The following is a 26863-nucleotide window of genomic DNA, read 5'->3' on the forward strand; positions in this document are numbered from 1 at the left end:
GCAATTGCTCCACTGGAAACACGGCTGCGTGCTTCTAATCACCGATCTGTTGCTGACGAGCAGCAGCACCGGAGAAGCCACTCTGTTGAACCCTTTAGCTTTAGAAACTGAGGGCTGAAAACAGCTGGTCCCGACCCCGTTCACCGCAGGCTTGCGAGGATCTTTCCTTAGATCCGTATGTAACAAATAAGCTCTACCATTGCGCCGTCCCGTTCCACGGAACCTCTGTGCAGGGGGGTGGTTTCCTGGAGGAACCCTTTCCCCGTCACACGACGCGTCCCGTCTCGCTGCGGCGCTTCCTGCTGGCGGACTGCAGGTTAGTGATCCTGGCGAGGCACGTTCGCCTGAGGACGCGAATGCGGCAGCCCAGACCTCTCCATCCTCCTCCTGCTGCTGCTGCTGTGGACTAGTCTCTGCAAATACATAACGCTTAGTTGCAAGAACCCTACCGCCAGACTCCGGGGAAATGAGCTTTCGATTCCCCCTTCGGGAATTATGAACGCTAATTGTTGGCTTCTTTCCCTTTCTCCTGTAATTAAGTTGCTGCTTTCTGTTGGTTGGCTTTCTCCTTCCTGTCTTCCCTTTTGTATTAACGCGTGATGGTTACATAAGTAAATAAACCGTGCCTGGTTGGGAAAGGAGGATGCGTGGGACCCTAGTCTGGGGTGCTTTCAGACTTAGGACCCACATCTAATTTAAACGGGGGCGTGAGGACGCCTTTTGATTTTCTCTTGCCCTGCACTTGCACGGTGGTAGCGCAGCTGTTGCGACCCATCCTGGAATGCAACCATGTGGGTCTCGACCCACCTGCTGGAGACCAGTGTTAGCTGGAATAGCATTTACCCCCCACCCCCAAAACGGAGTACAGCTTGGTCGTGGTTCCTTCTAGTAGCTTTAGACATTACAAAATTCTACATAAACGTTTATTGTGTGGCAGGTTTGTGCAACTACCACATGCATTGATAATTAGTTTGGCAGGGAAAGGTGTTTTATCTCATCTAAGAGGAATCTAGGCATTAACCTTGGCTCAAATTAAGCTCTTAATATGCTGCAGGGGGTGATACAGTCATCTCCTTCCGTACTTTTTTATTTCCATATTTTATGGAAAGAAGAGTCCTGCTGCCTCTTGACAGTTCTTGGGCTTGTTCTTTTTTATAGTGTCATGATCAAAATCTCAAAAGTAAAGGGTTTGATGTAATTTCGGAATCTGAAGGAGTTGTAAGGTTCTGAAATACAGGCCGTGACCATAAGTGTATTTATTTCAGAGTTACCCATATTGAATCTGGTAGCACTTAACAGCCAAGGAAACATGCTTAGGGCAGAAAGTGCTCTGTCTAGTATACTGCAATCTGGATTAAGTGGAGTGATTGGTACAGGCGTGATGGATGAGTTTTGCCCAATGATTGAATTAGATGACTTTTGAAACCCTTTTGAGCAGGAATGGGGAATCTTCTTGGGAAAGTGGCATGGCTCAGCAGTAGAGCACTGCTTTGCACACAGAATGTCCCATGTTCACCCCCTGGCATCTCCAGGTAGGGCTGAGAATGTCTCTTACCTAAGAACCTTAGAAGCTTCCCACCAGTCCAGTGTGGATGGATGAATGGTCTGGCTTGGTATATTTCTGTATCTAACCTCATGCTCAGTGACCAAACATAACCCTCCAAGCCTCTCTGTCTGCCCCTTGGGACTCTTCCTGGGCCACACCCCATTGTCTACCACACCTCCTCTCTCCAAATGTTTATCCCTTAAATTAATGTGCCCTTGAACTCTTCGTGGCCTGGATAGAGTATACTGTGTGTGATGGAGAGAGAGATCCCCTTCGCTGCTTTTTGAGTCTGTCCTGTTAAGTTGGGATATACCTGAATACTAGACAATAAGGAGAAATAAGAGGTAAGATATTTCGTGTTTAAAATGAAGAAAAAATGGTATTTATTTGCCTAAATGTGCTATGGAACTTCTAAGGATTGCAGCATAAACTTTCTAGTTTTCCCCTTTTTCATGGTCTCTTAACTATTTTCGCTCTGTCCATTAGTTTAAAGGCAATTAGAGTTGATGGTACAAAAATTGGTTTTCTTCAAGCATATCCTGAGGCTGTTGCACAATCTCTCTTCCTAAAGCTTAATGTACAAAGATTTGACAGTGAAATGTCAGTGTAGAGTGTGCACAGAATTCTAAATCAGTGCCAGGCAAGAAATTCTAATTTGGAATTTTATTACCAAACTGACTACCAGTTTAATCTATACTGCATTGATTATTTCCAGATTTGCTGTGCTATGAATGTCTTTGCTCATTTTAACCCACAGAAGTTTGAGAAACCTCTGTAAATGTAAATATCATGCAGGGTGGGGGAATAGAAATGGACAATGACAGCTGCTAAGGCAAAAATTATGTTCAAACCAGAGTAGATTAGATCTCTTCCTTAAGGTTTATATCTGCTTCCTATTTGGGAAAGTTTGCAGCCATTGAATGAGCCATAAATCCAGAGATGCAACTTTTAAAAAAATGTGAGGGGTTTTTTAGGTTAATATGTGTTATTACCTTAAAACTGCTTCTAACCTAGAGAGGTGGATGAGACACTGTGTGGTATGTAGGGCATTTGTTGTGCATTGTATAAATCCTTACTGCAATCTTGTTTAAAAAGAAGCTTTGAGCTCCCAATTGGAGAAATGTATAAAACACTAAAGGGTCATCTGTCATGGATGCTTTAGTTGAGATTCCTGCATTGCAGGGGTTGGACTAGATGACCCTTGGAATCCCTTCCAACTCTACAATCCTATGATTTTCTGACTACTTTTGTTCTTTGAAAAACAAAGGTTAATACTGTGCAGTTTTAAAAATCTAGAACATCACTATTTTCAAAGCCACCATTCCAAAGTCATTTCTCCTGTGTTCTCATTCAAAGTACCCAACGAATATTGAATGTAAAATAGAAACCCTATGAAGAAAAGCTGCTTTGATAATAAGTTGCTAACACTGCGTTTGTAGATGCCTCAAGTCTACCTAGCAACTGGAAAGGCATTAAAATCCTTCCAGTGGCACAGTGTGTCAGTGTATCTGGCTCTTAACCAGAAGGTTGGTGGTTCGAGTCCACCCAGGGATGACTGTGGGCAGGATTCCTGAATTGCAGGGGGTTGGACTAGATGACCCTCATAGTCCTTTCCAATTCTCTGATTATATGATATGTCATCTTGATGAATGAAAAAGCAGTTAAAATTTGTGAACGTTATTATTATTTATCAACCCCCCACTGGTGTGTATGACACTTTACATAGGGCCAAAAGAACCACTTTGCCAACAGTTTCTTATCCTACAAATATACACTCGTAGTTTGCCCATGTCATTTAGCAAATATACTTAGATGCACATTTTTCCAAGATTGGGACAAATGTATATTTGCCTGTCAGAACCATTTCAAATAAAAGTGTGCTGTGTGGTTATTGGCTTGGGTTTTTCCTCTCCTCTGAGGTCATGAACGTAGATTCCATGGACAGGTGCCCAATTCAGTTTTCTCTGCTTCCTGGCTCTAGCACAAAAGAAAGCCGTGACTAAGGGAGGGGAGTGCTTCTTGCTTTTTTCTCTTTTTTTTTTTTTTTTTTTTTTGCTGTGCTTATCTCCACTAGATCCAGGTTCTGCTTTTTCCTTTAAAAATCCCACCCTGAGATGATGCAGCTATATGAGAGTGGGCACAGAAGGCATTTCTAAGGGTCTGTTGGCACATTTCCTCCAGTTTCCTGACGCATTGATTCAGCATCTGCCACCCTTCAGGCTATAGGTCACAGTCTGCACTGATTAGTCTAAAGCGTTGAACCAGAGAATCTCCCTTTCTCCTTCCTCCATCCCTTTCTGTCAGTGAAGGTAGGCAACTCACACAAGGGAAGCCACCATGCTAAATAGATCCTTCAGTTGCTTGGTACCATGCCCTGTGGTTAAAGTGTAGTGCTCAACTGGGATGAGTGTGGGAAATGTCAATTAGAATTGATCCAATGGCATTGAAGACAAGAGAGGCCTGGTGTTTTCTGTCACTGCTGTGGTCTAAAGATCAATATGTTCCCACTTTGCGTCCTAAAGGACCTTCAGTGTAGCTCTAATCATACACTGACTTGTGTCTAGGGCACTTGAATGTAGCAGCAGGAACAGGGCTATGCTTCTTTCCCCACCCCAACATTGCATCTCTGATTGCATGGGCTTCCCAGTTGTGTGGAGCTTGTGCCAACAGTTCTCTTTCAGACCTCTTTGCTCAACGTGTGAAAGTCAGGATGAAGGGAACGCAGTGTTGGGGGTTGGGCCAATAGCACAGTCCCACTCCTGCTGCTACATATGAATGTCCTGCATGCATGTGTCTATATCTATAAGGCAAGGCTTTTCTAATTGTGTTTAACAAAATCTATTTAACCACATGATTGTAACAAAACCTCTGAGTCTGGAGCTGAGCATTCAAAGCAAAGATGTATTAGAAGGAATATAGGTTTACTTCACCTTTGTGAGACTGTGTGAATTTTAATTGGAAATGGTTTGGCTATAGTGAGGGTTTTTACAGCCAACTCTGTGACTGATCGTGCTGATGTGAGCCTGTGTAGTCAGAACAATAAAAACATTTTACAATTTGCCATAAACCGCTCCTGTAACTATGAACTGGGCATCCATTGCACTGTCTGTATGTGGCCACTACACAGGAGCATAGAAGCCGGAAGACCACATACAGACTGGGCATCTGGTGGAGACAGAAACTGCTTCCTGGCTTTAGCACAAAGTAAGTACTAAGCAACAGCTCCCAGAGCATTTGATCATGTGTTCTTTAAAAACTGGGTTCCGGCACCTCTCAGGTGGGCGCCAGTCTAAGAGAACAAGGGTTCATGGTGAGTTTCGGCACCTCTTTTTCTAGAAAAAATGCACTTTGACTCCTCGGCACTGGTTGCATTTATGAGACTTTGGTTCTTGGGCTTCCGGCTTCTATGCTCCTGTGTAGTGGCCACATACAGACAGGGTTAAAGAGCCAACACATTTACTATTTCAAAACAACATTTGAAAATACACCAAAGGCTTAGCCAGAACAACTCTTGAAAATCAGCTGAGACCTTTCAGTTTTGCTGACTTTAGGGGGGTGAAGATTAAGGTATATGATGCAAATATAAGAAACCGGTCCAGCGAGTCCTTTGTACACAGAGACCAGATGGCCACTTCTAGAGCCTTGATATGCACTTCAGAGGGTCAAGGAGCATCCAAATGGGGAGGAAGGAAGGGCTGCTACATTGCAGAGAATTGTGTGAGTGAGCAAAAGAATCAGAAGGATATTGTAAAGCTGAGGACAGCAAGACACATTTAGCTCTGCGCTGGACTTTGGGGCTCTCCTGGTAACAGCGGAGAAGCAAGATCTGTTGGGGTGTTAATTCTGTGAACCCCTCCAACCTCTGCCCATGTGTAAATAAATATTCCAAGGATTCCAAACCCTGAGTAACCGCTGGAACCCCTGGCATCTCTCACCACTTGGAAATCAGGGTGGCATGTAACAGTAAACCTCCTTTTAGAACAGCTGCATCGGTTGTTGGTTAGTTTGGGGGCCCAATCCAAGGTGCACATGTTGGTGTTTAAAGCCCTAAATGTGGTAGGCCCCAAATACAGTGGTACCTCGCAAGACGAATGCCTCGCAAGACGAAAAACTTGCAAGACGAAAGAGTTTTTTGTTTTTTGAGTTGCTTCGCAAGACGAATTTCCCTATGGGCTTGCTTTGCAAGACAATAACGTCTTGCGCCTTTTTCTTAAAACCGTCAATGCATTCCTATGGGAAACCGTGCTTCGCAAGACGAAAAATTCACAAGACGAAAAAACTCGCAGAACGAATTAATTTCGTCTTGCGAGGCACCACTGTATATGAAAGTCCGCCTTCTTACCTCCAGACCCTCTCACATGTTAAGATCAGCAGAAGGCGCCCTCTTGGTAGTTCTGCTGCCCCAGATTTATTTTTTTTATTAATTAACAAGGGAGTCACTACCACCATAAAAACAACCATAAAACTTCTCTGTGGCAACCCATAAACTGTGGAACTCCCTCTTCACAGAACGTGCCTGACACCTTCACTGCACAGTTTACACTGAATTACGCTGATTATGCACCTCTTTACCCTGTCCTTTGACACTTGAGAGGCGTATTTTTAGGACCCACCCTATTCTTGTGATTGTCATATCATTTAAACTATTTTTAATGCTGTATTTTAAATGGTTGTGCCCTACCTTGGTACTTTAGGCTTATGGGTGGATAATAAATCAAATCAATAATCAATAAATCTCCATTGTGGTTTATAGCTTTTGATTTATATTTAATTGAATTCTAAATAAGACATTTTGGGTGTTTTTTGTTGTTTTTAAATCGGTTGTCACCTGTCCTTCAAATGAACTCAATATTTATTTTTAGCTAGGATTATAGTTCTGGAGAGAAGGGAGATTATTATTCATTTTCAGATGAATTTATGTGGGTAGGGAAGCAAATGTGGGGGTTTTGTATCTGGCTGTTAAAAATGTGTGCTGTGAGCCATGTTAGATTCTTTTAAAAATATAGAGACAATTTATAAATACTCAAAATAAGTGTTAGGGTAAAAAATAAATACGCATTCATCTGAAAAAAATGGTGTACATAGATGTTCTGATGTTATCAGCCCTCTTGGGAAAGAGAAAGAAAGAAAGAAATTATTCATTTGAAAATAAATAACATCAAAAGTAAATAATTTTATTAATTAACAAGGGAGTCACTACCAACATAAAAACAACCATAAAACTCCATGTGGAATATTTTGCCTCTAACTTTTCCTCAAACCAGGCCAAGAGATGTGTGGGCTTTCAGTTGGCTAAAGAAAATCCAAAATCTCGATAGAACATGAAAGAGACAGAACAAATGAATTCTATGTAAATCTGAAAGCACTTGGTTTGCCATCCAAAAAATTGAGCACTTCAAAGTAATGATGCCTGTGGGGAAAAAGAAATGGGATGAAATTAGGGAAGTGAAATATATGTTAAGTTAGATAAAAGGAAAAACAATAAAGGGAGCAGATGTAATTTTTGGTGGTGATTGCTATCTTCATCTCCTTTTTTCTCATTTAGGTTAGGCGAAGCGTGTCTTGTTCAGAGGTAAAACTGAATGGGGAAAAAAATACCTTTGCCCATTCCAGTTTTTATTTGTCTAAAAGCTGAGGACTTTTCCTCTTAGCTATTACCAGAGGGAAAGGAAAGTAAGGGCTTTGTTGGGTTATACTATAATCTCTCTTAATAACTATAAAAAGCAGAAAACTTCCAGTACTTTGGTGTTTTAGGCTCATGAATCTTGCAGAGATGGGGGAACTTTGCCAGGTATTAATTCAGGAAGCCTCAGAGCCTAACTCTGAAACAGAAAGATGTTGTCTTTACAAATGCTGTACCTTAACCATTCTCCTGTTTGTGGAAACAAATCAATTATCGTAGGGTAGCTTTGTGGATAGTATTTGGGCCTGAATCTTCATATCCTCTGTATCAGGGAGGAGTCCCGTCCCCCTGAATGCTGCAGGATTTGCTTTTCCTGAATGGGATTTGAAAACCTTAGCAGTTGCAGGTGAAACTAGGTTAGGTAGAAAGTCACTTTGTTGGGGAAATAACTAGGAAGAATGCTGATTTTAACATATACCTTCAGACTTATTCATCTGTTTTGTTAATGAAATGCCTAACAGGACCTCCAAGTTTAAAAAAAGGAGAGGGAGAAAGAAAAAGTACCCAATAGCTTCTATCAGGGCAACTGAGATAAAATAAAAGCAATTTAAAATAATAAATCAAGTAACAGTGATACAAGATTAGCATTATTTAAATTGGAGATGTCAGTGGAATACATGCAAACAATGGAGTATCTGGTTAGAATAAATCCAATAGATATTTTAAAAGGCATCACCCAGGCACCATGGTTTTTCATATGAATACTTTGTGAACCTACTCGGGATGTAAAAAGGTAAAGGTAAAGGTACCCCTGCCCATACAGGCCAGTCTTGACAGACTCTAGGGTTGTGCGCTCATCTCACTCTATAGGCTGGGAGCCAGCGCTGTCCGCAGACACTTCCGGGTCACGTGGCCAGCGTGACGAAGGAACGCCGTTTACCTTCCCGCTGGTAAGCGGTCCCTATTTATCTACTTGCACTTAGGGGTGCTTTCGAACTGCTAGGTTGGCAGGCGCTGGGACCGAACGACGGGAGCGCACCCCGCCGCGGGGATTCGAACTGCTGACCATGCGATCGGCAAGTCCTAGGCACTGAGGTTTTACCCGCAGCGCCACCCGCGTCCCTCGGGATGTACATGAGTGCTAATCCCATTTTATCAAATTTGCTAATCTTATAGTAGTAACTGGAAGCTATGGGGGAATGTTTCTATGTAGCAGTAGCAACATAACAATTAAAAGTTGCTGCTGGTTTTTCTCCAGCATTCAATATAGCAAAGCCATTGAGTAGCCATAGTTTAATAGAGAAGGTGGGGACTGTGGCTAGAGAGTGGTGTTGATGGCTGACTGGGTTCTTGGTGTTGGTGTCGAACTATTAGTGGTTATGCTTTACTAGACTTATGACAAAAATTTCAAGGGCTGACCTAGTTATTGCTGGAGAACTTCAAAACACACTTGGTTGGTTTCATGTGGAATAAATCAAGGAGGCATTATGAAAATGCTAATTGGCCATTTATATTGCTGAACGCCTGCAAGATTAAATGTCAGACATTCCATAAATTAAGAACCCTATTCAAAATCAAATATTAATATCTTAATTTTTTTTAAAAAAGAGGTTTAAACGTGAGCTTTGACATCAGACTTTCCAGGGCAGTTGTGTTTTTCAGATTAAGCTATTGGAAATATCAATCTTTTTGTGGTTGACCCAAATCATGGTGTGCCAATGACTAGCATTAGAGAAGAGGGGTGGGGTGCGGGGAGAGAAAAATAATTTTGTGATAGTACCTTGTATTGTGTTACTTGTTGTTCATGACTCCTGAGCATCACCTGGCTGTAATGTCCACATTTGCTACCTGCCCTTTGACTTGCCAAGGCAAAATTACCGTAGTTACGCTGTTTAAAAAATATTTTTATTTATATGTTGCCTTTCCTTCATTGCTGGACCCAAGGCGGCTTGCAACATGAATTAGAAACAGATACAGCTAAAAAAACAAACCAGTTAGTTATAAATAGTAAAAAATAATAGCAACTATTAAATAAGATTCTAAATTAAAAGCAGCACTGAATCAAAATAACTTAAAACTGTTTGAAAATGCAACAAGAGAAGCAGAAAATAAATATACAAAGCCAGCCATTAAAAGACCCTGCTGCAACAGCCAATTAGTGGCCAAAGGCCTGCCCAAACAAAAAAGTCTTTGTCAACGAAAGGAAAGCAGAGAGGGGGCCAGCCTAGCCTTCTGTGGGAGCAGCTACCAAGAAGGCCCTCTCTCGTGTCCCCACCAAATGTGTCTGTAAGGGTGGTGGAGCCAAGAGGAAGGCCCTTCACTGAAGATCTTGACACCCAGGCAGGCTCATATAGGGATATACCTGTACCTTCAGGTAGCTGATGGGTGTGGATGACACCTATCAGCCAATCACCCATTCCCACCACCCTTCTGAGTAAGACCCCTTCCCACCCTTTCACCCTCCCACTATATATAAGGTTGTGATGACTTCTGTTTCAGTGTATCTGAATAAGTGTGCATGCACATGAAAGCTCATACCAATAACAAACTTAGTTGGTCTCTAAGGTGCTACTGGAAGGAATTTTTTTATTTTGTTTAGATAGGTCTGAAAAATAAGACGCAATTAGGCATCATCAACCTGGATTGATTTATCCTCTGTGCTCCTTTCCAGAAATGACCATTTTACTATGGAAGAGTTTTCATCGAATTACTCATGGCAGATTGTTGCCACAAGTGAGTTTGTCCCTCCATACCCATACTCATGGCTTTGAGGAGGACAAAATAAAGAAGAAGCTTCAGCAATTTGCAGGTGGATCTGTTGACCTTTCTAAAGAAGATGATGGGATTGGGATACTGACATTGAACAATCCAAGGTTTATGAATGCGTTTACAGGTATTAGCAATGTGTTGTGGATGGTTTTTGCAATTTGTTATGTACATTTATATATTCTCTCTCTCTCTTCTTTGTATGATGCCCAGAGAGTGATAGCTATTGGGTGTCTAGTATAGCAAATAAGTGAATGCTTTCTTAATTATTAATACATTTAATAATATGTGTTTGCTTCCTCTTCAGTATGTGCAAAGGCAGAAATGACTCCTTAACACTTGCCTTCAAATGTGATGAGAATTATCTTGCAATCACAGAGATTTTAAATGGGTCGTGTTCTTCACAGGGACTCTGTAATACCACACTTTAGATGTTGAAAAAGCCTTTTCTCACAACGGTTCAGTGAGCCTGAAGCCAGATGCCCCAGTTCTTTTCTCTTTGTTTTATATATCTGCCCAAATGTGCTTAATTCTTGGTTTATTTAAATTTCTAACTTGGTCTTTTCTTAAGGCTCCAAGTCCAAAGCAATATTCATAAGGATTTTCAATATAGAAATGTAGGTGGATTAACCAAATGCTGATCTAGAAATTGCTACTAAATGCCATCATGGATTTTAAAAAAAAAGTCTTGTAATGCTTCTGGAAGTTGCTCTGACTTCCTCAGTGTTCCAGAGAAAGGGCATAAAAGCTGGACAAGCACTTTTCTATAGACCTGTATGCTGGTCTAAGGGTACCAGACGTCCCCATTCCTGGGGACAGTCCTCGGATTTACAAATCAGTACCCATACAAAATCCATTGAAGTTGAAAAGTGTCCCCGGATTCATTGGAAAAAATCTGGTAACCTTAGGCTAATCACTGCTGACCATGGAAACTGTAATATGACCACAGGGGTCGAGGATTTAGGAAATCATAGGTCAAGTCCTCTCACTGTGAATTACAGCTAGAAGCTTATAACAGTGGAGACCCTGGAATACTGATACATTCTCCCATTGGCTGGCGTTTGGCCACTGCCTGCTTATGTTCTTTCAAGAGTTTGGATAGGATACTAATAAATAAATTAATAAAGGATTCAAATCAATAAATATACCATATCGAGAATCCATTAAATCATCTGGGGGTATTAAAAGTGTCAAGCCACAAGTTTACCAAGGGAAAGAAAATTCACTAGAGAAGCGCAAGGAGCATCTACATGTGAGCATGTAGAGCAGTGACTGATAATGCTTTTCCTCTGGGAGGTTGGGTGTGTGTGTGTGGCCACCGTGATTTTGTGGTTAGTCCTGTCTCTTTTTCTGGTTTGTTTTTTTTTAAAAAAAAGATGTGTAAGCCATTATATCATGCTCTCCCAGCAGCCATTTCATGTTACGTCACACTCCACAGCATCGTTTTGTGAGACTATATGCCCTGCGGCATGTGACTGGCACCCACAGCACTTCCTCAAAATTCCAAATGTGCCCATTGGCTTAAAAAAGGTTGGTGACCCCTACCCAGCCATTCCCCTGGACGGACACTTGGCACCTTCCTTCCACCAGCACTTTCCAAAGTGCAGCCAGAGGTGCAGCCAGGACAGAGTTGACAATAGGAGTTCTGTTTTTTAAAAATAGAAAGTATAGATGCTGATAGTATAGCCTTTTCATATAGAATCATATATCATCATCATAGAACCATATAATTGTTTTCAAACTAGTTTTTCTAATAAAGTGCATTCTAAAGGTGACCCTCACATGCTCCTTCTTTTGATGGCAGGTGTGATGATGCTAGAGCTACAGGAGAGGGTTACTGAATTGGAAAACTGGACGGATGGAAAAGGGCTAATTGTCCGTGGTGCAGCAAACACTTTTTGTTCAGGGTCTGATCTGAATGCTGTCAGGGCGCTGTCCAGCCCACAGGTAAGTGATAGTAGAAATCAATTTCTCATGCACTGTTTAATATTCTGAGCCACTTGTTCCACAATGAAAGATGACCCTGCAAATCATCATAAGAAAACAATAACAATTATTCTGTTTTGTGTCTGGATGCTGAATGTGCTGTCCGCATTTCAGAAGTGAATGACAAATTGCAAGTAGTGCAAGTGTAGGGGTTGTGTCTTTGATTTATTACTCAGAATTTCCATGCTGGAAATTCTTCCCTCAGTTTATTGCATTTCTTCTTTAAAACTTTTTTAAATCTTCAGAGAAATGAGACTAGTTGCAGACAGTAAGATGAGCTTGATTGGTTTCCCAAGCTGTTAAAGTGGATCGGTCTCCTTCACCTGCAGTTCAGTTAATGGGAAAGAAATCTATGTGGAGGGAGACTCCTGTTAAAAGGAAGCTATTTAGACTGCATTCCAAATACAGTGGTACCTTGGTTGTCAAACTTAATCCATTCCGGGCATCCGTTCGACTCGAGGAACCGTTTGAAAACCAAGGTGCAGCTTCCAGTTGGCTGCAGAACCATCCTGCACTCAATCAGAAGCCGCATCAGATGTTCGGCTTCCAAGAAACATTTGCTAACCGGAACACTCACTTCCGGGTTTGCGGCGTTCGGAAGCCGACTTGTTCAGGACTTGCCATTTAACAACCTAGGTGCCACTGTACCCACTTATCTGGGAACAAGCTCCATTGAACTGAACAGGACAACTTCTGAGAAGATTTTTGCAAGGTTTATTTTATTCCTCAGGCAGCAATCCTATGCACACTTGGAAGTAAGTCCCACACTGGGATAGGTTTCTGAGTAAACCTACATAGGATGAGGCAGAAATTCCCAGTATCAATCTGGTTGTTGTTCTTGGCCACAGAGGATATTTGTCCATTTTATTCCCTGCAATCACATCTCACTCATTGCAAGAATTCAGCCACAGCCTTTGTTTAAATAATGGCAGGATTAATACTAGGCTTTAAAAAAGGACTTGGATCCATAAAGCGACGTAGGATAACTAAAAGCTGTCATTAGTGCTGAGTAACCTGTCCAGTGCTGTAACATGTCAATTAACAGCGGTTTTCAAGCCAGCGTTGAAAAGTGCTCTCACTTTCCTCAGGACGAAATGAAACGACCGGCTTTGTTTATTGTTACAGCAAGAATAAAAGACAGTGCTCTCCTAACTGATCGCTGTATGTTTCTATCCTTTGGAAATCTCATTTCCAAAATGTGAGAAATAAAATAAATTTACTCCTTGGCGTGAGTCATAAACTTGTGCAATTACTGTGACCCAAATTTGGTTCAATAAAATTGTTTCCTGGGTTTCTTGGCATGGACCACACATTGTATATTCCTCACAGTATGAAACAGGGAGGTCTGACTTGATTTGGTTAAAACACTTTCTCAGCAGCAGACTTACCCCAGTTTTTTCAGTTTTTTTTTTAAAGTATTTGTTAAATTCCATTCTCTGAAAGCATGTCAGACTTCCCAAATCACTTTGGTAATTAGCTGTGTAAAGTTATCTCACATTCTATGTCCCATTGATTACAATAGCATGTGCTGTAATCATGTGCTGTAATCTCTCCCTTTTGAAATTCCTTTCACTTGGCTGAATTCCCTGATATCCAGCATTAGTCATTTTGAAATCAGTGGATTTAAGCCTACTCTGAATATGACAAATGTTGCATATCACCCTCTGTTTAACTACAGTGAGAGGTTCTTTTGCTTTCTGGTATCTGAATCATAGGAGAGTTGTTTCTAAATAATGGCTCAGAACTCCCAGTGTCTTTCAAGAACCTTGAGTGTGAGTTTTCAGACCATATCTTGCCTGGCAGTAATTTATTTTCACCCTTGCTTGATGTTTCTCACTGCACATTTTGAAAATAATTACAGTAAGTCCTACATTCTGGGGATTGCACCTAAAGCCAAAATGCATATAGTCAAAACACATTGGGTACAATGGCAAGTGGGACTGCCAAAGTCTTTCTTCCCAGATGCCTGCCTCCTTTCTTCCCTTCTTTTAATTGTTAAAAAATAAATAAATTACCAAGTGCTTAAAGCGCACAAGCTAAATGTGTGTGAGTTGCAGGCTTATTGTACAGCATATTACAGGGTCGCAAACAGGTTTTGTTGTTGGGGAATGGTGTTGCCCTGTGGGTGTTGAGAAAATACGAAAAATGTCACTGGTCTTTTCCAGCAGTGGTGAAAAGGCCATCCCTCTGGTGACTTGGCTACTTGGCATTGGTTAGCTTAACACAGCATTGCAGCAAAAAGGACTGGGGAGAAGCAAAGTTCTTCTCTGGGAGTTCACATGTTTGTGTGGTCTCAGTAACCCATAGTTTAACTTACTGTGCAGTGCAGAGCAGCTAAATGTTAGCTGGAAATCTTCTCTGAAAGAACTACCCAAACCACTGGATATGCCTTTCTGTAGCAGCCAGTTTTGTCAGAGGAGAATGTTTGATATGTAAGATATGGCCATGAGTGGCTACCTACTAGTCACGACGGCTATATATGCAGCCTCCTTTCACCTGCCTATGGACTTTCTAGAGGAATCTGATTGGCCACCATGGGAAATAGGATGTTGAACCAGAGAGGTGCTTTTGGTCTTATTCATCAAGGGCTCCTCTTCAATCTGCTAGGCTCATTTAACTGAAGCCAAGAGCCAAAGCCTTTTCAGTCTCTGCCTCCCATGGCATTTAATTAATAAGATATTAATAATGGCCTGCACTCCCCAGTCCGCCTTCTGGTTGCCATTCAAGAGTTAGCACCAGCTGACAGTCTTACTTTGTAGAAGCAGAAATGCTCTGAGATCATTAATGTGGCTTTGTTTTGAAACTTTTCACTATGAATAGTTCCTCCCCCCCTTCCCTTCCATAAACACAGGCATCTTTGTATTCATCAACACTTTAGACTTCTCTTCTGGCCTGCTTTGTGCACTGCTCAGGGTGTTTTTTAAGTTAAATAGTGAGATCACTGCTTAGGGTGGAAAATGTCTTTGTTCTTCAGCTTTATTCAATCCTATTTCATTTATGAATAGAATTTGTATTCCTAATTATATTATTGATATATAGGGTTTGCTATCTGCCTTTCACCCTGAGCTGTCTTGCAGTGTCTTACAACAGTTAAAAAGTGAATGCAAGCAAACAACAATACCATGTCAAAACAGCAATAAAATTGCAGAGAGAGAGAGAGAGAGATGTACAGCCACTCAGGCTACCTTTAGGTAGATGAAGAAGAGAACAAAAATATGTGCCAAATAGATAGAAATAAAAACAGAAAAGGCTAAGGGTCTCAAATTCATTTTTTTAAAAATGTTTTGCAAAATAAAAAAGCCTGTGTATTGTAAAAGCTAGGAATCGGCATCTAGAGACTGCAGAGTCCCTATTTCAGCCACTAAGCAGTGTACAAAATAACAAATGCAATATGCTTATATAACAAACAGCTTGAGAAACTACAAGATAATACAATATAACAAAAAGAAAAATGCCCAAAGCAAAAACACAGCAGCACGTTTTGAATTGTCTTTAGTCTGGAGCCCGCTCCCTCTTCAGCCTCTCCCTTGCCAAGGCACACCCTGACCCAAAATGCAACACTCACCTCACTGTTCATCATCCCACCCAAATTCTGTGCTACATCTGCATAAATCATACAATATGCACTAATTTAATATCGCCCAACCCATACTGCATCTTCACCAGCACACACAAGCACACCATTAACCCAGTCACTCCCACTTGGTCACCAAACACTTTCTCCAATCACGCATTCCACTGGGGCCTGACAATGTGGACAACGGGCTTGTAGCAATGCTGACTTGCCCTCTTAACCCGCTTGGATGGGGGGAAATAGTCCAGCAAGTGGTTAATGCCTCGTTATGTGGCAGGGTGGTGCTGCAACCACTCCTAATAAAGCCTGCTCTGGATCCAGTAGCAGGCAACACCTTCCACCTAAATGCAAAGACCTCTTTTCTTGGGACAGTGCTTAGTACAGATGTTCTTGGATGAAACCAATTATTCTGGCTCTTACCAGTTTTGGGTAGAACCTGGTTTTGCAGCCCAGTTGACCTTGCTAGCCCTGATGGATGACCATCAGGAGAAGGTCAAGTGAGTCTTGCTTTATCTTTCAGCAGCACTTGAGACCATCAACTATAGATTCCTCCTGAATTAGCTCTGTAGGTTAGTGATTGCAGATGCTATTCTGCACTGGTTCTGTACTTACCTGCAGGGCTGGTTCCATAGAGTAGCACTGGATGACTATGTGTCTAAGGAACATGAGAAGAGTTTGCTGGATCACGCCAGTGAGCCATCTCATTTAGCATCCTGATCTCACAGTGGCCAACCGGATAGATGGCTGTGGGAAACCTGTAAACAGGACCCGTGCACCAGAGTCCTGGCAGTTATCCTGTGGAATGTCCCAATGCTTATTTTGTCTCCAGTGCTATTTAGCATCTTTATGGAGCCATTGGTAGCAGTCAGTAGCTGATTTGGAGCACAATGTCTTTGGTACAGTTTAGAGTACAGAACCTAGGCAAAACGTTTAGGAAATTTTTTATATGTAGGCTCAGTTGGAATCAGTAGAACGTTCCAGAGCAGCTATTCCCTTTGGGCATTTCTGTACCTCAGGATAATTTTAACTGTTTTCCTCCTTCTTTATAGGATGGGATGGACATGTGTATGTTCATGCAAAACACCTTAACCAGACTCATGAGGTTAGTGTGTTTTGTCTGCTTAACTTTTAAAATGTTCAACAGCTTGAATTGTAGCCCTAGCAATAAATAAATAAATCCAAAAGTGGCATCTCATGTTGCATGATTTGTAAGCCTGGAGATGTTGGAAACTAAAACGTTGGTTCTTATAAGCAGATGACATTTAGAACTCTTGAAGTTTTCCGAAATGACAGCAAAGCCTTTGGTGGTAGGGGCAGGGACATACCACCCCCTGAAACTTCTGTCTCAATTTCTAGAAAGTGTTGAAGTCATCTCTTAAAAGTTGGCAAGCAGTATGTCCACAACCTACATAGGGGTATGGAAGCAACATGTGCAGAGGAGGAGACTGTTAGTTTAATCCACCATCTGTTCCCCCACCCCCACAAAGGTTTCTCTCTCTCCAGCATTTCTTAAGGCTCTCTTAGTAACTGGGAAGCCGTATTTCTCGTGCCGCTATTGTTTTGGATTATTTTTGACCTTCAGTTTTATGAGAGGGCTTTTTTTTTTGTAGAATGACCTAAGGACTTCCAGATGAGAAACAAAAGTCCATCCTTCTCTGACATTTAATCCTGTTCCCCATTGTTTCAGACATTTCTATAACAGAATGTAGACTTACTGCTGCATAGAAGAATCACTCCTCAAGGTCACATGAGAAAAAGGTGACAGAGGATGAAGGACCGTGAGGCAAACTTGTGGGAGAGGGAGCTTCGGAAAACGAATCCCCCAAAATTCGTAGCCAGTAACCTCTCAGTCCCCAGTTCTTCACGACACATTTGAAAGAATAGTCTTACAACTGAGTTTCATTATCAGTTCATGTCAATTTTGGGGGCTGTAGCTTTCATATACTATTTCTAATTTTGGCCTCTTGAGAGCTCAAAACCACACTAGCCACATACAGTGGTACTTCGGGTTAAGTACTTAATTTGTTCCAGAGGTCCGTTCTTAACCTGAAACTGTTCTTAACCTGAAGCACCACTTTAGCTAATGGGGACTCCCACTGCTGCTGCGCTGCTGGAGCACGATTTCTGTTCTCAACCTGAAGCAAAGTTCTTAACCTGAAGCACTATATCTGGGTTAGTGGAGTCTGTATCCTGAAGCGTATGTAACCTGAAGCATATGAAACCCAAGGTACCACTGTATTAGCTTTTGAGTTGTTCTTCTAAATGTGTCATACAGAATAAAAAAGATTAGAAAATTTAACAGAATGTCTGACTCTGGTTATGTGTTTTTCCCCAAAATAAACTTATTTATATATGCAGAGATAAGGTAGCTTTCCGGGGGGGAGGGGGTGTCATGACAGGGCACCATAAATGGACAAAACTAAACAGGTGCCAGTCCTCCATAAAGTCTGAAAAACATAAAAGCTTACAATTCCACCCCCCCCCCACCCAGCAGTCTTCACAATGTGTGTGCACTTTAATGCTTACTTTCACCTTTTTTAAAAATATAAAAATTAAAATGTAATTTTATTAATCTAGATTTTCAAGATAGCCTACAAAAGAGAACCGTAAAACAAATATGAAGCAGATCTACTGCTTTTTTTGTATTTTTACTGTTGCTATGATAATTGTTTTTGTTTCTGATGTTTATGTGTCATGCTTACTTTCCAAGACAAACCGTTGTTTGTCTTGGTTGGAATAGCATGCCTTTTGATCATTTAACCCTTTGACTGTAGTTCTAATTTTGAATGGTTTCTTTCTTGCTCCCCGTTTTGTGTAGGTTACCTCTGATTACAGTTGCATTAGTGCAAGGGAAAGCTCTGGGAGGAGGAGCAGAACTCACCACTGCATGTGACTTCAGGTAGGGTTAAATGCGTCCCTGAGCAGGCTTGGGACTCTGTTCAGACATTGTTTTCACATTTGGATTGTGCCCAGGGAAAGAGTGGCAGATACAATCTCATCTACTCCATTCTCCTAGCACTTTTCTTTCATGCTGCCATAGCTGCCATAGTATCGTGGGGTTTTTTAAACAATCCTTTGTGCTGTTTGCTCTTGGCTTTAAATAGAATAGATTGCCTTGAGTGTATGTTGATAGAACGGCAATTTAACAAATTTTTATAAATAAAAGGGAATATTTCAAAGGGAACGCCTACACCCATTTGAGTGTTGTGTTCTGTGTTGTAAAAATGTTGGATTAGAAGGAATCTTTTAAACTTCCACAATAAGAAAACTGGTTACATAAGAACATGAGAAGAGATCAGGCCAAAGTCCCACCTAGCCCATCATCTTGTTCCCTCAGGTGCTTTCCAAATGCCTATGGGAAGCTCAAAAGAGGACATGAGTACAACAGACCTCTGCCTGCTCACTATTCCCACCTATACAGTATACAGAGGGATACTGCAGTGGAACATAACCATTTTGACTAGAAGCCATTGATAGCCATAGCCTCCTTGAATTTGTCTAATCCTCTTTTAAAACCATCTGAATGGGTGTCCATCACTACTTCCTGTTGCTTAGTCATAAAGTCAAGCAATTCCACTACCCCCTTTCTTTATATTTGAACAGCTCATTTTGGAGAAAAGCCTGAGAACGAAATGCCCGTCTCTTTAATGGCATAGATTCCCAATTACATAGTAACTTTCCTGTCGCGTTGCAAGCTGAAACGCCCCCCCCCCCATGGATTCTGTCTACCTGAAGTAATTAGGAAATCTCTCCCTGCTGTCACCTTTTTACTTCCTCCTTTCTAGCCTAGAAGTATCAACCTTTCATCCTCTTAGGTATCCCTTGTCAAGTCCCCAAGTGCCTGTAGTGATTGTCTGAGTGCACATAGCCATACCTGCATAGAGAATTGTATCTACAGGGTTTAAAAAAACCCGGTCATCTCCTCAACATCATGGGTAATCCTTGCTCTGTTGTCTAGTGTGGGTTGTTTAGACAGTAAACTGTTTGCTTTTCTGCTTGCGCTATCTTACCTGTTCTCTCTCTCCTCTCCTTATACATTCATCTCTGACTTTAATAAAAAACTTCTTCATTTGAAACCTGGGGGTGAGGTGCTGATTGAATACTTCTGACGACCCAAGGGTCTTCCCCCTGCATGTCAGACTGCTCTTTCAGACTTCATGCTTTGGTGGAAAGCAGGGGAGGGCTAAACAGGTTGACCTGAACAACCAGTTTGGTACAGTGGTTAAAGCATTGGACTAGGCTTTGGGAGATCAGGGTTCAAATCCCCACTCGGCCATTAAGCTCACTGGGCGACCTTGGGCCAGTCATTGTTTTTCAGCCTAACTTACCACATCGTTTTGTTGCTAGGATAAAATGACAAGCGGGGAGAACTTCTCCCTTAGGGAGAGGGTGGGATAGACACTTACTGAATAAATAACGAACTCACTCATTGGTGACAGGAGAGTTAGCCAGTGGTTGTCCCCAGTGACATTTTTCTAGAACACTTGTTCTCTTAGAATGGCAATGGCGCCCACCTCCTGAGAGGTGCCAGAACTGAGTTCCGGCAAGTTCTGGCTGAAAAAAGCCCTAGTTGTCCCCTCCCAGGTGGTGAATTAACCTGTAACTCTTGGGAGTTCCTTTTACTGGTAGCTGGGGTGGAAGTGGAAGTGTCATAGGCTGGCTTTGCTCTCCAGGTGGCTGGGCATTCACCATGCTCATGTGCTGCTGGGGGATGAGTAATGTTACAGGCAAGCCAGAAGAATGCCGGCCATTTGGAGTTCAGGCCCAGTTAGCTTGGGCAATGGTCAGGGCTACTGGGTGTTCATAGAATTGTAGAGTTGGAAGGTACCCTGAGGATCATGTAGTCCAACCCCCTGCAATGCAGGAATCTCAACTAAAGCACCCATGACCTATGGATCACTTCCTGTACCCACCATCCTCCTTTTGTGTTCGACTCCTGTGCTAATGTCAGCTCCTTGTGTCTGAATCTATGTAATTAGGCCTCATACCACGATCAGGTTATCACAGAAAAAAATGAAGTTGAAGAGCTCTGTGCAGAAACAAATTTTCAACTTCTTTTAAGGGGAAGTGGGGGGGGGGGAGCATCAATTAAAAATAGCTTTGCATTTAGCCACACAGTTTAGATATTACTGTATAATTACAAGCATGAAATACTGTATAATTACAAGCTGGCCTGAGGTGGGAAACTTCAGTTTGATATCTCATGTTTAATGCTTCTGCTAACTGAAGATATGGCTTTAACTTCAATCACTTTCGAACTCCGCCCAGTGCTACTAGCAATGATATAGAAATGGGGGGGGGGGGGCGGAGAATAGGGCATTAACACAGGTCTGATTACTACATTACATGGCTGGCTTTTCTGCAGCTCTGTCTCACAGTGCTCTGGTAAGGGAAGAATAAAGAAATCCGAGGAAGATAGGGAGGAACTTGCTGGCACACACTCTATGTGAACAAAGTCCTCAGGTCCCCCTTCTCTGTTGCAGTTCAAGGGAGATGCAGAGCTGGGAAGCAGAAGTTTGTAAGCTGGAGGTCAGTTCCACTGATCACCCTGTTCTGGGAGAAGGTGACCTTTGAATTGGACTAGAAAATAAAATGCTGAGCAGGTTTCTATCCTGAATAACCCACATTTACCTTTTCTGGATAAATGGAGGAGGCACAGCCTAGACCTTTATAGACACTTTAGATCAGAAAGTCAGCAGTTTGAATCTGTGCGACGGAGTGAGCTCCTGTTGCTTTGTCCCAGTTTCTGCCAACCTAGCAGTTCCAAAGCATGCCAGTGCAAGTAGATAAATAGGTGGGAAGGTAAACGACATTTCTGTGCGCTCTGGTTTCCGTCACAGTGTTCCATTGCCCCAGAAGCAGTTTAGTCATGCTGGCCACATGACCCGGAAAGTTGTCTGTGGACAAACGCCAGCTCCCTCGGCCTGAAATTGAGATGAGCACCTTAACCCCATAGTCGCCTTTGACTGAATTTAGCCATCCAGGGGTCCTTTAGCTTTTCCTATGATATTCTTGAAGCAGACTCTACATCTGTAAAGTCCCCCCCCCCTCCAGTCAGTCTAGAATACTGCCAGAGGTGTCTGGGATTTGTAACTCTTGATACTTCAACAGGCCTGAAAATGTGGGAGAGCTTATCTCTACACATCTCCTAACTAGAAACTTATGTTGAATTTTATATTTGCAAAGCACATTTGTACATGGGCAGAATACACACAGCTTTGTTGTGTGTGTAAGTGATACCAAAGTAGATTCTGAGATATGTGGCTCCATCACACGCCCTTCCTCTCCCCACTCCCCCTGCTTGCCCGTGAATGAAGCTTTGGAGCTATGGCAGATCAAATTCTTGCATTTTCTAGGTTGCTTATCCTTCTCTTCTAGGAAAACTGTAAAAATCATTAGTATTCCAGACCATGCCACTTGAATCACAAGTCATATCATTAGAGAGGAACACACAGGCGTTGTTATGGTCGTTTTATTTCTTCTTTTTAAATCCAAAGCAGCGGTCCAGTAAACAAGATGGTTTTAATGCGAAATGAAGTTTCCTCTGTTCACAGTTCTCCTTTCTTACAAATATATGGCCTAAATTTCACACCGAGCATTCACATATGAGCTCTTTTTGAGAAATGTAAGCTGACAAAACACTGCTGCGAGCTTGGTGCAGTGTGTTCATGTGAGCCAATGATGTGCTCACAGAAATAAGGTGCAGGCTAAGAAACAGAGGGATCGCTTTATGCATGAAGTGTGAGGGATACTCATTTCTAATCTTCCATTGGTCAGCTGAGTTCATGATATCTGCAGTGACCTGCAAAAGTCAGACCGGCCTTTTTAATCATTTGCATTTTAAACACGTTTTTAGACCTGCAAGCCGTGGAGGCTGTCCTGTTAAGAAAAATGGGCATGACTCCACCTAACTCAGTCTGCCTGCCTTTAGCCTGTCTCAGAACTACCCGTAGAAGGTGGGGATTCAGCCTGGGTCCCTTTGCATTCCAAGCATGGGCTCCACTCCTGAGCCACAGCCCTTCCCTTATGTTTAATTTGGTTGTGTGCTGGTCAATTTCCATCCTGCTTCAAACAATGTGTCTGATAGCTCAGATGGTTAGGGCATGGTGCTGATAAGGCCAAGGTTGCAGCTTCGATCCCTGTATGAGACAGCTGCATATTCTGGCATTGCAGGGGGTTGGACTAACCTGTGGGTCCCCAGATGTTGTTGGACTACAACTCCCATCATCCCTGAGCTCTGGCCTTGCTAGCTAGGGGTGATGGGAGCTGTAGTTCAACATCTGGGGACCCACAGGTTGAGAAGGGCTAGACTAGATGATTCTCAGAGTCCCTTCCAGCTCTACAATTCTATGTATATAGCCCAGAGTTGCCATTTTCCCAGCAGCATGAACCACAGTGTTTTGGATTATTGTCTAGTTGCTGGTGTGTTTTCCTGTTTGTTACCTATTAATAGCAATAATCCAGACAAATCTCTCTATATTTGAAAGCAGATTCAAGCAGATACATATTAAACAGGGCATTCTCCAGACAACCTTAAAAGCCCATGTTCAGTGCGGAAGATTATTTGTCTGCATGACTGAGTTCTGTGTAGCGCACGTGATAATATTGGCTTATGTCCACATAATGTTCTTCCTGTGTAGGCCTGCGAGGGAAGAATGGAGAATGGTGGCAGCAGTGGCTGCACATTTGTAAGAGCTTCTTTCTCTCAAAAATTATGCCTTCCATGTTCAGGTTGTTACAGCATACATTCCTTTAATCTTTTTTTCTAGTTAAAATCAGTGGGAGAAACTCAGAGTTCTGCCTACCCAGCAAATGAAACCTATGCATGTATTGTTGCTCCTCCAGAAGCTTTCCGACTGCATATTGCCTCTGTCTTCTGTATGATCCTGATCTCAGCCTCGTTCTTCCTTCTTCGTAACCGCTGCTCCACAAACATACTTGCCTGCTGCTCACTCTCTTCTTCCCCTCCATTATCCACCCCTCATTCCTTCCTGACCTATGTGTGACTGTCTCTCTTTCTCCTCCCTGTGCCAAGGTTTTATCACCACAACTATAGTACGCAATAAGGTAAGTTCAAAGATGTTGTGGAAGACGTGAGCTGCGAAGGCCAGGGGATGCTGCCGAACAATTTACTGTTGCAAGCCTGTTCAAGTCTCTGGCCCTATTCCAACAAAGTACAGAAACATTGTCAGGTTCATAAGACGAGCCCTGATGGAAGAGACCAGAGGCCTGCCTGGTCTAGCATCCTGTTCTCTCAGTGGCCAACCAGTTGCCTGCAGGAATCCCTCAAGCAAGACACGAGTGCAGCATCAGCCCTTCCTAATTGTTCTCCCCAGCAACTGGTAGTGAGAGACATCGCCGCTGATTTTGGAGCTAATATATAGTCATCATGGGCCGGAGTCTTTGATAGTCTTGTCCTCCATTAATCTGTATAAGGTCCTTTTAAAGCTGTCCAAGTTGGTGGCTACCACTATGTTGTGGGGTAGCGAATCCTATAGTTACCTGTGTGCTGGGTGAAGCACTTCCTTTTGTCTGCCTTGAAACCTGTAACATTCGGCTTCCTGAGGTGTCCCTGAGTATTGCGTGAGAGAAAAAAGTCTACCTTCCTTCTGCACACCATGCATAATTTTGCACATATCATTTTCTCTCTCCCTTATTTGCCCTATCCACCCCCCCCCCCAAAAAAAGGGGTCCTGGATGTTGTGACCTTTCCTCATATGGGAGTTACTTCAGGCCCTTTATCATTTTGCTTTCCCTTTTCCAATTCAGCTAGTAACTGCACTAGTTTTCCTCTGTAAAGTGGTATTAACCTCAGCATTGTGCTTCTCTCTCTATTTTTAAAGCACAATAAAGAGCATTCACGAGACGCAAAAAAAGGCAAGGTCCTGACCATTATAGCAATTGCCATCTCTCTCTCTCTCTCTCTCTTTTTTACTGAATTATAGAACAGAATCTCATTTTTCTCTGTTGTTTTCCCCATCACTTCTTGATTCTCGTGCTGCCTGGATTCTTCACTAAAATGTGAATGTTTCGAATAAATCTTTTTATGTAACTGACAGACAGAAAATCAGAAGCCCTTTTATTTCTCATTCTTCTTTCTTTCTTTCTTTTTTAAATCTTATATCAAGAAAGTTTTAATTATGCAATGGATTCTAAAATGCCACCCCCTTGATCTTGTCCAAATTACAAGGATATAGTTGACCAGCTCTCTCTCTCTATCAAAAAAGGACATGGAATATTGGCTGTCTTCTCAGTTCTGTTATCAATATCTGGGCCATTTTCCAACTGGCTTGGCCGAAAAAAGCTTTGTCCTTTTGTTGATCATTTATATAATATCTATCACTTATTTTACTGGGCTGCACTTCCATTATGTGGGTTATACTGCTATGCGTTTTCCCCAATACTATCTGAAGATTTCTTCTACTTATCCGCTACCACTAACAGCTGCAGTATCCCTCAAGAAGTTCCTTTTTCCACAAATGATTTTTAAAAATACCCCCCTTGGCCACTGAAACGTCATTTAGCTACTGAAAGCCTTTGAAATTATTTTGCTTTATTATAGTATTTTCTTCACTTCCTTTGGAAATATATATTCGCTCCCCTTTTTCTGAGTGGTAGAGATGTTCTCTAATCCAGTAATTATTAATTTGTTTGCTTTAGGTTGGTCTGAAGCTACCTGTTTCATGGTGAGCTACTTGACTGCTATTATTAATATAAACTCCAGACGGTCCCTGTGGCTCCAAGAGAGAAGATTGGGGATAGTCATTTTGGTGACAGGCAGCCAAGGAAATGGTTATATCTTAGCCAACTGGTTCCAAAACAGCCCTGCTCTCCTTCATCACATCCACATGTTCATACTAGGAGGAGAACAGACTAGGACTAGGGCTGACAATTTGTGTATATTTACTTGGGAGTAAGCCCCATTTAGCATATTTGGCATTCCTTTTTAAAAAAATAAAAATGGGACCAATGGAATCCTGATGACCACAGACGTTTGCTTAGCTATGAAAGCCCAGCAAAACATGGGCTGCTTCATGGCAAAACAATCCCTCCCAGTCTTGCCATCTGATTTCAGCCCCATGCCCATAGGGTTTTATGTGTGCTCATTAAGAGGTTTAAAGACTGTCTAGGCAAATCTAAAAAAATGTAGTATAAACACTGACAACTGGGAACCAGTGGCCTGCGAGTGCTCCAGTCGGAGAACAGTCTTTACCAAAGGTGTCATGGACTTTGAAGACACTCGAACTCAAGGGAGAAACGTGCTAAGAGGAAGGCACGCCTGGCAAATCCACACCGAGATCGCCCGGGAACCAATGTCCACACTGTGGAAGGACGTGTGGGTCCAGAATTGGCCTCCAGTCACTTACGGACTCATTGTTAAAACCGTGTTTATGGAAGACAATCTTACTCAGCTACAACGCCAGAGAAGAAGATATGTGTTTATTGCAACTCCTCAGACTGAAGTCGTTGAAAATGAGCATAGGTTGTCCTTAAACAACCCCTGACCCATGCTGAGGTGGTAGTAAGAATCTGTCCTTGCGTATTGCTGATCTGAAAGGTAATATTCAACCTAATATAAAAATGCTGGATTCTCATTTTGGATTAAAGGTTGTTGTCTTCCCTTTCAAAGTGATCCATTTGTTTTGCCTTACTTTGGATTCAGTCTCTGCAAATTGCTTGCTTGATGTAGCATTAGCCTGCCTAACGTTAGAAAACACTTACAGTCTGCATCTTGCCATCCGAAATTGTGCTTTGCATAGGAATGAGGCAGAGAGAACTGAGATGGCTTGACTGCTAAGCTTCAGTATAAATTAACAACTGAATACTTGTTTCTCACTGACAGGTTAGTGACCCCGGAGAGCGAAATTAGATTTGTCCACAAGCAGATGGGCTTAGTACCAGGCTGGGGAGGAGCTGCCAGGCTCGTACAAATCCTTGGCAGCAGCCCTGCCCTCAAGTTGCTGAGTGGTGCTGTAAAAGTGGATCCAGAGACCGCCCTTCGTATTGGCCTGGTAGAAGCCGTGTTGTCCTCATCTGATGAACTTGAGTCACTGGAAGAAACACGTACATGGCTCAGACCATACACAAAGGGCCCTCCTGCAGTAATTCAGGCTGTGAAGAAAGTGGTTTCTGCAGGACGAGAGCTGCAGTTAGAAGCTGCCTTGATGACCGAAAAAGAGATTTTTGGAACTGTTTGGGGTGGGCCTGCCAATTTACAGGCTTTGGCTCAGAGAACAAAACATAAATAAATGACACACAAAAGAAATGGTTTTGATCTTTCTTTCCCAAACAAACAGCTGCTGCCAAACAGGGATTTGGGAGAAACTGTTAAGAATTGTATCAACTCAGTGGGCATTAACTTTCTGGG

The 26863-nt window shown here is 42.3% G+C and overlaps 1 protein-coding gene across 5 annotated transcripts; it reads left to right on the plus strand.

The window, feature by feature from the left end:
* On the plus strand, window positions 1-26761 carry ECHDC1 (ethylmalonyl-CoA decarboxylase 1). 5 transcript variants are annotated; one of them, XM_083435116.1, is made up of 7 exons: window positions 315-4645; window positions 4703-4750; window positions 9841-10062; window positions 11740-11882; window positions 16545-16597; window positions 18314-18394; window positions 26339-26761. In XM_083435116.1, exons 3-7 carry the CDS (start codon window positions 9843-9845, stop codon window positions 26742-26744), a joined length of 903 nt encoding a protein of 300 aa, XP_083291242.1. In that variant the 5' UTR covers window positions 315-4645; window positions 4703-4750; window positions 9841-9842; the 3' UTR covers window positions 26745-26761. The 5 variants fall into 5 exon arrangements, with proteins under 5 accessions (XP_083291241.1, XP_083291244.1, XP_083291242.1 ...); XM_083435115.1 differs by lacking the exon at window positions 4703-4750 and having other exon boundaries at window positions 1-316; XM_083435118.1 differs by lacking the exons at window positions 315-4645; window positions 4703-4750 and adding an exon at window positions 1-175.
* Window positions 26762-26863: the final 102 nt, after the last annotated feature.

The sequence above is a fragment of the Podarcis tiliguerta genome (genome assembly GCF_965153285.1).
Source record: "Podarcis tiliguerta genome assembly, chromosome: 3".
NCBI classification, from domain to species: domain Eukaryota; kingdom Metazoa; phylum Chordata; class Lepidosauria; order Squamata; family Lacertidae; genus Podarcis; species Podarcis tiliguerta.